This window comes from Osmia lignaria, chromosome 5 (assembly GCF_051020975.1).
Source record: "Osmia lignaria lignaria isolate PbOS001 chromosome 5, iyOsmLign1, whole genome shotgun sequence".
In the NCBI taxonomy this organism is placed as follows: Eukaryota; Metazoa; Arthropoda; class Insecta; order Hymenoptera; family Megachilidae; genus Osmia; species Osmia lignaria.
Window position 1 is genome coordinate 5,081,082 of NC_135036.1, and position 12,080 is coordinate 5,093,161.

A 12,080-nucleotide genomic window follows, 5' to 3' on the forward strand; every position below is an offset into this window, starting at 1 on the left:
TTTTGGATAATTTTCAGATAAACGGGTTTAATTTCAACGTAATTTCATTCATTCCATCAACAGGCCCCGCTTTCTAATGTACGTCGATAGGGTTTCGTGTCGCAGAATCACCGGCGCCGTGCCGATTGCGTGACACAGACAATTATACGACGATATCTGCATGTCGTCGCGTAACGTTCCCGTATGCGTGATGCATTTTGCATGCGCAACGGGAGACGGTAGGTTGGTATCCTGATGCTAGACCGCCGTCTGTCTCGCCTTTCTCGAAACCCTTCAGTGCCGTTATTTGCCTTCGAGCTTCCGTTTTCCTTCGTTTTCACCTTTGTTCTCGTTATCGTACACTACCATTGCGTTTGCTTTATTTTCTCTTTATCGTCGATGGAAAATTTTAATTCGCGCCCATGAGTGGGTGCTTATTGGTGTTCATTTAAAACATTAAAAGTTGCTTAACTTTGTATCGACTAATAGGGATAAAAGTACGTTTTAAGAACTTGTATTTAATAGATGGTAGAAGAAATTTTATCTCCTTGTTATTTGTGGAATAGCAGCCATTAAAGCTGTTTTGATTTATAATGGAAAGTTATAACAATTTTCTTGAACTCTTGAACTTGTTATAACAATTTTATTGTAATAAAATGATTCTGATAAGAAATATTTTACCAAATTTCTGCAGTCTTATACTCTCAGAATCTTAATTACAAAAAGATAATCTTGAGATAAAAGATGATTTTTTGAAAATAGAGCTATCTCTTCTTTAATGAATCCAATATTTATTATTGGTTTACTTTTTATTTTTGAGATGAAATTTACATGATTTCTGATTTTAAATATTGATTATTCAGTTGCATTTATTTTTCTTTAATACAAAATATTTGGTAAATAGTTAACTCTGGGATAGCGGACCATGGAGAGAGCCCCAATTTTAATTTAATTTATTTTACATTATTTTCCAAATCTTACACTGCTCTGGCTGAGAGTTTTAAATATTTTAAATTTGGTAATCATATGTTTGTACATACTTTTTTTTATTAGCGAATAAGTTTTGTTATTTTGTTATCATTCATGTCGTGTAAGTACATCATTGGTAATTTTCTGATTAAAGAATACGTTTAACCTCTATTGCTCTACTTTCTCTGTTCTTCTTTTTATAGTTCGTAGCCACGTGTTTGCTATATTATATAAAATTCTCTTTCTTTTCTTTATGTTTTTAATACATTTTACACTATACTACTACTTTTTTCTTTTAACATTATTCCAAGATATATATATTAAAGTTCATTACAAAAAATTAAAGATTATTCGACTAAAAATAAATTTTTAAAATATAAGTTACATTATATTTTAACACTTAACTACATTTTAACACATTATTTACAAATGAAACATATTTTATTTCGTTTATTGTGTGAGGCTCTGATTTATATCTTCGTTGACTAAAAACTGAAGATACCCATTTGAAAAATTATTAGAACTATATTATGTATAAATTTCGATCCGATCCATGTCGTAGAAACTTATTGCATTCTGAAAATCTTATATGATAATAGAATTTCGTAAAACGAGTTTCGTACATAATATTATAACAGTTGTTACTACCTCGCGAATCTCTGCTATTTCCTATCAGGGAAACGCGATCATCGATTTTCCATCGTATTTCAGATATTTTCTCATCAGAAAGCGTAAAATTGAAAATTTCAGGAAAAGCGTAACGGTACACGAGAAACTGGAGAAGAAAATCCAACGTATCCGATAGACTCTATTTTCTTTCTCTTTGCAACCGCTGTTTTCCATCTCTATTTCAGCATCCCTTTCTTTATCCTGTGTATTTGTTTAAGATTGAAAGAAAATTATCGTTACTCATGTTTCCCATTCCCATGTCAATTCTTCTTTTTCATCTTACGTTCTCTTTGTACCATAAATATCCTTATATCGGGGAATATAAAATTAAAAATTTCTAAAAATTACGATATTTATTTGGAAAATTGACCAATTACAAATAAAATCTATTGTGAATAGTATGTATTGTAATAAATTAATTGAATAATAGAAATTAGGTAGTAAGAGATAAAGAATGATTCAGACGTTGCAAATATTGAAATAAATAATATTCGGTAAGTCGTACCATATAAAAAGGAAAAAGGTTGGAAGTAGAAATAATTGAGAGCGTTTTTTATAGGAAAAGTTTACGGAACATTGGCGTAATTAGATAAGAGCCAGGGTGGACCTAGGTGGGCACTATTCTAAACCTTTAATATTCTAAAATTCCAGAATTCGAGAATTCCAAAATTACAGATATTCACGATTTTAGAATTCTGGATTACCAAAATGCTAAAATTTCCAAATACCAATATTTTACAATTCCAAAAATCCAAAATTCAGGATTTCCAATATTTTACAATTCCAAAAGTCAAAAATTCAGGATTTCCAATATTTTAGAATTCCAAAAATCAAAAATTCAGGATTTCCAATATTTTAGAATCCCGAAATTCCAAATTCCATCATTTCAGACTTCCAAAATTCCAGAATCCCAAAATCTCAGAATTTAAAAGTTAAAAAATTTAAGAAATCCCGGAAATCCAAAACGCTAAGGGACCTTGTCCAAGAGTTCAAAGAGTTCAATTTAAAATTTATTGTACATATCACATAATTTTCAAAAATATAATTTTTTTTATTGATCATTAGGTATTATATGAAATCTTTTCGTCAAAATTTCCGGAGGGTGGGGGCTTGTTTTAATCCTTTCATTTACTATGTAAAAAAATTCCAAACTTAGGAATGCCCTATAATTTTGCACATTTTGGACCCAATTGCTATTAGAAAAATAAACCCATTCCTTTTAAACTTTTCAAATATCTAAATTATTAAACTATGTATCTTTTCAATGTTTGTCCTATTAAATATAATTTAATTCTATTTAGATAAAAAAATTTCAATTTTTGAACCAAGTATATCAACTTAGCAGCCTCTGAAAAGTTAAATAATCCCGGGCTCCAAAAATCTTAAATCCGTTCCTGAAAAATATATACAATCTATGTGTCACAAGTTTATCCTTCTTTTCTACATGAAACTTCGAAAGTTACATTGTTTCCAATGCCTTCTTTGTCCGTTTCGATTTGTCGTGGAATTGGAAACAACGATAAAAAGGAAGAAATATCGTGCAGACAAGCTTCTTATGGAATTGTGAAGTCAAAATCGATTCGTCGTTGGTTTATCGAACAATAAAATCAGTTGGCCGGTAAACTTTTCTCCGGCTTAATTAGATGCATTCTCGTGCAATTTTCATTCGACCTTAAAATATCGTCGTCGAGCTACTACTCGTTCCAGGGTTTTCGCTTTCCATTCCATTACTTCCGCGTCCCTCTTTACGAATGCATCGACGTGTCTGCACTCGCCTTCTAAATGCGTGCTCTATTTTCTCCTTGAAGCAATACGAGACGCATCGCCTGTCTTTGCAACTCCCTTTCCACTTTATTCCTTCCTCTTTTTCTCCTTACTCCACCCAATACCAGTTCCCTTATCGTATTTACACCCCCGACGACGGTACGATTTTGTGTCCACTTTCTTATAGAAGCAGATCTACCTAGGGAGGAACTTGTGAAAATTTTAAAACGTTATTCTCTTACATCTGTACGTCTCCAATAAGATTGTTATTTATTTTTTTTTAAATTGCAGAAGCTTGTTGTATTTATTGCTACTTTCTTAGCAATTGCACATACCCTATTGTTGTAATAAATAGTTTGCTACGTGACATTAAAGATATTTCATTATTATTTGATCATATTGAGGAGGGAATAAAACAAGTGCATCATTCTAAAATCTTAAAATTTCAAAATTATAAAATTGCAAAATTCGGAGATCGTAAAATTTCAAATTTTCGAAATATCAGAATTTTAAAATTCCAGATCTCCAAAATTATAAAATTTCTAAATTTCTAAGGGACCTGTCCTACTCTAATGATTTTCTACATAAATCTTATAGTCTTTTGTAAACCTTAAAATATATAGGGATTTATTACCATTGTTAATTTTGATTAATAATCATAATAACAATTTCACTATAAAATATTAAAAATTTTAGGCCAGTTGATTTCTAAAAAAAATGGAAATTTCAAATTTTCGAAATATCAGAATTCTAAAATTCCAGATTTCCAAAATTCTAAAATTTCTAAAATTTCTAAATTTCTAAGGAACCTGACCTACCCTAATAATTTTCTACATAAATCTTATAATATCTTTTGTAAACCTTAAAATATATAGCGATTTATTACCATTGTTAATTTTGATTAATAATCATAATAACAATTTCACTATAAAATATTAAAAATTTTAGGCCAGTTGATGTCTAAAAAAAATGGAAATTTCAAATTTTCGAAATATCAGAATTCTAAAATTCCAGATTTCCAAAATTCTAAAATTTCTAAAATTTCTAAATTTCTAAGGAACCTGACCTACCCTAATAATTTTCTACATAAATCTTATAATATCTTTTGTAAACCTTAAAATATATAGCGATTTATTACCATTGTTAATTTTGATTAATAATCATAATAATAATTTCACTATAAAATATTAAAAATTTTAGACCAGTTGATTTCTAAAAAAATTAAGGATAATTTTTAATAATATTATTATTAGCTGGGATAGCAGTAATAAAATCTCTTCTAACGATGCATTTCCATGCATAGATAGTCCTTTTAGGACGATGCAAGCATCTGCACTTTTCCTAGCTCTTTTTGCTGTTGGTTGCGCTCTTCGTATTTCATTCGCTGCACCTGTTGCACATGTTCTAGTTCCAAGGATTATGATTGCGAGAAGAATAAAAAGGAACACCGGGAAATAAAAGTTTATGGATAATAATGCTTTGAATATGTAAAAATAAAACAAGTACCAAGAGTTGCAGATAAGTAAAATTCCATTGTTAATAATTTTCAACGTTAATACCGTTGCAATTATTGCTTCTCCCGAATCAAGAGTGCACTTAATATAACTTTTTATTCAAAATTAGTTATTTGTAAATTGTTATTTGTATACTGCAGACCATATTATCCTTTTATTAGAAAAAAAAGTAGAAGCATCCCTGTGCTAGTGTCAGTCTTGTTAGCCCTTAAAAATATAAAATTTCATGTATACAAGACAAGTAGTTATTGTAAACCAGATCAAGATTTTTCCAGTGATTATTTTCACAATAGCTGGACAAATTCCAACTACCTCATTTCATGAGAACTGACTATCGTTCCTGTTACAGAAAGTTAATGTAATGGAATTATTTAAATTCAGATGAAGCATGATAACGTGCTGATAATTAGAATTAGCTATTGTTACTCGAATATTTATTATTTAATCTTATTATCGCTAACTGTGAACTGATTAATAATAATGACAATTTGAATTTTGATACGATAATTAGTTTTTCCCCACCTGTTTGATACTTCTACTTAAACTTTGTTTTTAATTTCAGTTTGTTACTTCGTTTATTATGATTTCATCTTGAAAAATTTTACAGTTTAAGTAAGTTTAAAAAACGGATAAAACAATTATAGATAACATTGTAAAGAAACAAATTTTGATTAAAAGTAATATTATAAAAATGAAATGTAAAAATTGTACGACATAAAAATTGTTTAAATACAAAAAATGGATATCTACTCTTTTCATCGATGGAATAAACTGGTTTTCTAATAAAGATACCATCGAAACATGGGTGAAAACATTTTATACGGAGTATTGTAAACTTTTATTTCTTATCAGATAAAAATAATGACACCTGCCATTTAAAACATATAGATGTATAAAATGTTATTAAATTAACAACGATAGAAAGAACAGGGCAAAAATAGAAAGCTAAATACAACTCGGTTTTCAAAAAAATTAAAAATTTATTTTATGTAATTTAAATTATTCTTATCAGAATAAAATTATACATCTCAGAATAAAACTAAAAGGCATTTCAATTTCTATATGTCTATAAAATGACATTGCTGCCTAAAGAATAATAAATTCTAAAACGTGTTCTTTTCTTACATTTGCAGGTTCTTTGGGTACTTCGGTGTTCGACACAGATGTATATCTCGTTGGGGCTAGTGGCGGCGTTTATGCACTTCTCGCTGCTCATCTGGCCAACGTCCTCCTCAACTATAACAACATGGAGTTCGGCATAGTTCGATTAATCGGCATCTTTGTCATCGGTAAGATTCTAAACAAATCCTTATTCTTAACTTAGGCACTGCTCAAACGAACCACTTTTGAACCACAGTTGAGTGGACCATAGTCACTTACGATATGGATTTTTTAAATAATAATATAACATCGGAAAGTGGTCCACAAGTGATCCGCCAGTGATCCGCGAGTAGTCCGCCAGTGATCCACGAGTGGTCCGCCAGTGATCCGCGAGTGATCCGCGCCAGTGATCCGCCAGTGATCCGCGAGTGGTCCACGAGTAGTCCGCCAGTGATCTACGAGTGGTCCGCTAATGATCCCCGAATGACCCGTGCGTGGTCCGCCAGTGATCCGCGAATGGCCCGCCAGTGATCCGCGAGTGATCCACGAGTGGTCCACGCGTCATCCGCGAGTGATCCGCGAGAGATCCGCATGTCGCTCATTGCGACCACCGTTTTATTATTCGACTGTTACTTCAAAATTGGTTCGCCTGAGCACGGTCTTATCGTAGACTCGATGATGCCTAAGATTTTCTTTCATTTACTTCCAAAAATGACCAAAAAAGCGCTAAAAAATCTAACGAATAAATTGTTTAATTTTCAGCGAGCGCCGACGTAGGGTTCGCGATCTACGACAGATACGCTGCCGAACAAATGGGTCCTCCAGTTTCGTACGTGGCACACCTGACCGGTGCGTTGGCGGGCTTGACGATCGGGCTCCTGGTGTTGAAGAACTTCGAGCAACGACTCCACGAGCAATTGCTCTGGTGGGTGGCACTCGGCGTGTATGCAGCCTGCACGATCTTCGCGGTTATGTACAATCTCATGCATCCGGATTATCCATGACGCGAGGTCAGCTTCGCGTACGGTCAACCGCGAAACACGTAACGCGAAGCTGAATAACAACGAACAAAGGAGAAAACTGTAAATGAGCGAAGAAGAGTGAGCGAAGAACGAGTCAGATGATGAATAGAGGAAGATCGTCGAGGCCGCAAACCCGGTGAAGATTCGGTGAATAAATGGAAAACGTTTGGTACGAATATATTTAATTCGCCTACGAATGGATCCTGAAGAAAAGAGAAGCTTTATTTAGAAACGCGAAGAAAGGAAGCCTCCGCATCGTCGATACGATCGGTTGTACGGGCAACTGATGATTTTCCTGTAAAGAAAAAGAACTAAATGGAAAGAAATAGTGAAATATTTTTGACAAGTGAATGTTATTTGTGCGGTCACCCTTTTTGCCACGGTATCTCATCGAGCGAAGAAAATTGCGAACGGGATGCAAAAGACAATTGATAAGATTTTTTTCTATGCTCTATAGCGGCGCACGAGAAGGTTTAAAATGCTTTTTCTTGGACTTAAGATGATTTAGAATGCGAATTAATTATGAAAATTAAATCAGTTACGATGAAAAAGGAAAAAGGAGAAGAATTTTTCAAATGATTACAGACTAACCGTACAAAAGATAATATTATTCTCTGAAATGTTATCAGCATTAAAAGATAAGGAAGGATTAATATTTGAAGCAAAGTGAAAGAGCGTGAGCGATGGAAAATGAAAGAAGACAATCCGATTACAGAAATGATAGACAGAAAATGTTCCTAGAGACCATGAAGATAAACTAGAAAATGTAATAGCCCTTGATTCGGATCGAAGACAAAGAAAAGCGCCAGAAATGGGAATACAAAGAGAAACAGAATAGCCGAGATAAGGAATGAAGCTGGAAAAAGAACTGTGAAAGGAAATTAGATCGTTTATTCGTAAAGAAACTTCATGAAGTATCGCCTTTCCTCGTTGGAATAACTGCGCAAAATCGATTCGCAGAAAGAAACGGAAATTTCAGCGTCAGATTTAAACCTAGAAAAAAAAATAAACAAAATCGAAAATTGAAGAAGATCGCGATTAAAAAAGTGAATCGAATCATTCGAGTGAAGAAAAGTGTATAAAAATTGAAAAATCGATCCCTTCTTTTCGAGCGCTCATTTCTCCACTTTCCCAGTGAAAAGAAAAAACCAAAGAATCAAAATACCTCAGGGAATCCGTTTTCGGAATCCACTAACGTTCAAAGCAAAAGTCATCCGCGAAACGTTCCGTCGAGCAGGAAGTAGGAGCGGAGGAGAGCGATGACTTGGTCTCAGCTGGACGAGAGGAAGAGCAAGAGGCCAGGACCCTTCTTTCGGCGCATTTTCTCGTTTATCGGCCGCTCCGGGGCACGAAGAAACCAAAGAATCCTACCGAACGTCTTCACCTTTGTCCTCTTCGATTCAACTTTCCAAAAGGATCCGAACTCAACCGAATTTCTTTCCAAATTCAACCGAGAACGAAAGACGAGGAGCGATGTAGGCAAAATGCTTCGGGAATCCTTCGCGATGCCTAGGAAACGCAAAACTGCTAAAGGAGTGAATACGATCAATCGTTTTTGGTCAACGGATATTTTACTATAAGGAAAACGAAAAAAGGATGATCGTCCTAAGTAATGTAAATGGAGAATTCCTTTTAATAATTTTCTTCCCTTGGTCATCGCGAATCGCTCAAAAACAAAGTATTGTCACAACTAAGGGAAGTATGCGAAAACCGTTGACGAAGGGTACTCGAAAAAGCTGGCGATAAGGGATCGACGAAAAGGAGGGACGATCTTCGACGATAATTCGAAATGGAAAAGATGGAAGGACGTGGAAGACGGAGTCTAATGATACTCACGCGAGCTGCCTTCGTTAATCTCCGGGACATTTAAATAATAATCGCAACGCTTGTTGCTCGATATGCATGTCCGGACAAAATCGTTCGATCGCCTCGTCTTTAACGTGGCGAACGATCGAGCTGCGCAAGCCTGTATACCGTTGTAAATAATTCTGTACATAGTCGAGACGAAGAGCGCGCACCTGTATCGCAAGCGCGTGGGTTCTTCGTCGCGTGTACGTGCGAGAATGCCTGTGTGCGCGCGAATACTAAGCGGAAAAATAATTAGCGTGCGGGACCGAATGAAATCGGTTAGTCGCATGATCTAGTCCGATAATCGTGAGATGTATGATTGCTCGTATACACAAAGAAACAAAGAGGAATATTTTGAATTCGGTGTCTTGCGGACTAGCACATTTCTTTTGGTTAAACTTTGTTTTAAAGAACACAAAATTATTAACCTTTTTATTTTTCATCCGATAGTTTTTGATGTGCAGAATCCAAAAATGTGATTCTTAACTTCAGGATTCTAGCGGTTTAAAAGTTGTACGTATTTAAAGTCGAGCATTTGTAGCGTATCTTGTAGGTTAGTATGACGCCATATTGCTTCTATCCGTAATGTGATTGGTCCGCGGAGTCAGATATCAGAATGGTGTCGAAAACCTAACCTAACCCAAAGCGCGCAAAGTACGTGTAGATAGATATTTGAATTATTCCGCCAAAAGGAGCACCAGCCACGTGCTTCTGTATGCAGATAGCAACATTCATTGGACAAATCATGGAGAGAAACCAATATGGCGTCAAACTAACCTTCAAATTATGTTAAAAATGCTCAAATTTACGTATGTATAACTTTTGAACCACCGAATTTCTAGAGTTAAGAGTTGCATTTTTGGATTCTACACATCGAAAACTATTAAATAGCAAACAAAAAGGTTAATAATTTTATGTTCTTCAAACCAAAGTTCAGCCTTTTTTTCTTGTAAAAATCTATTAATAGGAAGCGAATGGGCAAAATAATTTATTTTCTTTCCTATCTCCGTGGAACAGACCTTTATCTTGAGGGTTCATTTTCAATTGAGTCTTGTTGCACAGGTTTTGGTATGGTTAGGTTAGGAAGATCATTGCGTTTGGTAAAACGACCGGTAGAGGGACACGCGTTGCCTGTTCGTATTCCTAGCGGCACGATCTAAAACTACTACTATTTATTAATATTTCTCCAGTGATTTCTATCTCGTTGGTTTCGTCTTCTCTTTTTTCTACTCGTTTATTCTCGTGTCCAGGAGAAGGTTTTCGATCGAATGTCTTTACTTGCAATCTATTCCTGATGCTAGCATACATAATCTTCGTACAAAGTTGATCAATGAAAATTGACGATCGTTTATCTTTATCGTCGTATTTTCATCGTTCAGTCCCCCGTACGGATACAGATGATCCTCCTTTCGATTTCACGCATCAACGATAAATTCATGAGACAACTACGAGTCAAAGCGAATCGCTTTTATTCCTTCCTTTTTGTTGTACGCCCACGTTGCTTCCGGCGCGAACCCTGCCGAATACTCGAGAAATATTTTCTTATGGCACACTTGGTATATGACGGATAATCGTTCGTTCGGGTTTCGCGAGTGAGCGGCGTAATTGGTTAAACGGAAGGAAGTGGGGGAAAGAAGGAAAGAAAGGAAAGGAAATTCGTACCAAAAAAGCCAATGGCGGAAAGGCGAGCAAATTCAAACCGAGAGTGATTAACGATGCTAGTCAATTAGTAGCGGCAGAAGGCAGCAAAGGCATTAAGACATTGCCGAAGAATAGTTGTTTTTTTTTTTTTCTTTTTCGTTCCAAGGGGCGAAAAGTAAGTCAGAAAGTCCAAAAGTCAGATGATTCGGTCTGTCGTCGCGAGATTTTTTACGCTTTACGATCGAATATTTTTCTCGACAAAATGGAGATCCTCAGCAGTATAGTAATTGTGAGTGGATAGACTCATATTCTTTTCAAGTATTCTTGATTTGTTAAGACTGTCAGTGTTTGTTTCATTACAGTTTTTGGCAAATATTCCTAAATTATTTTCACTTCGAAAAATCCTAAGTTTTGAAGTATAAAAAATCATTGGCGTAACTAAAATTATAATTGAACCCTCCTCATAAATGTGAAACTCTACTATTCTAAAATTTTAAGAATCTAGACTCCCAGAATATTAAAACATCAAAATTTCCGAATTTTCTAAATTTAAAAAATACAAATAATGTGAAATACAGAATTAAATTAAAATTGGAGCTCTCTTTATGGTCCGCCATCTGCGGGTTAAGGTGCTAAGTTATCGAACTTCGATCGGGGCTAGTTTATTAATTTGTTAATAATTAATGCATCACTGTTTTAACCTTGCCGTTATATTTAAGTTTCGATTATTTAGATGAGAATTCAGTTAAAGTGTACCTTCAAATGGAATTTCGCAAAATTCCTAAACAGTTTCACATTTGTTGCTGCAGTAAATTAAAATAAATTATTGAATAATAAAAAACCTATGATCTTGTTACATTTTTCACTAACTCATTCTTTTGTTTGGTTAATTATATTGCAGTATCTAGTCCAAAAAGAGCAGCAGTTATCCCTTGCTACAAATATCTTACTATTATCACTGTGATTAATGAATTAAAGTTTTACATAAAATATTCCGAGTATGTTTCGAATGTGACATATACGTAAAATTGAATATCGTAATAAAACTGTCAATTTTTTGCGAAATTCTTGCCCGAAAGATCGTCGAATAAGACCGAATCAGCTGTTATAGTAACGATCGAAAACCTCAGCATGGGAAGTGATTTCGACTAGAAATCGAAAGATAATAGCCGTGTAATCGTGACGTCCTCAACCGCCGAGTTTCACGTTTTATTTATTTCAAGGAGGCGCGCCTAATTATTGTTACTAAAGAGAAACGTAAAAGTTGTGCAAAGAATGTAGCAAAGTTAATATAGAAGCGTAACTGAAATGAACCAGCGAAAGAGTTATTAAGTTGCGATTGTATTATTTGTTAAACTATTTGCGTAAATTAGATACGGCATAAGCATCGTGTTCACGTCGAAGAAGCTTAAGTGTCGATAATATATTCAATTCTTCCCTCGATACATATATATATATATTCTTTTTTGTCTTTTATTTATTTATTTATTATTTACCTTTATTAGCGGCGCTCGTCTCGTGAAACGCTCGATAAAGATGCAATGGAACACGGTTGCGGAGATCCATTCGATAG

The 12,080-nt window shown here is 34.4% G+C and overlaps 1 protein-coding gene across 1 annotated transcript in view; it reads left to right on the forward strand.

Annotated features, from left to right (window-relative positions):
• The window catches only part of stet (stem cell tumor), a 502,203-nt gene extending 491,546 nt beyond the window's left edge, over window positions 1–10,657 (forward strand). Inside the window, exons 9-10 of the mRNA XM_034332224.2 lie at window positions 6,029–6,184; window positions 6,759–10,657. Coding sequence (XP_034188115.1) covers window positions 6,029–6,184; window positions 6,759–7,000 — 398 coding nt within the window. The 3' untranslated portion in view covers window positions 7,001–10,657. The remainder of the gene's footprint in view (window positions 1–6,028; window positions 6,185–6,758) is intronic.
• The last annotated feature ends 1,423 nt before the right edge of the window (window positions 10,658–12,080 follow it).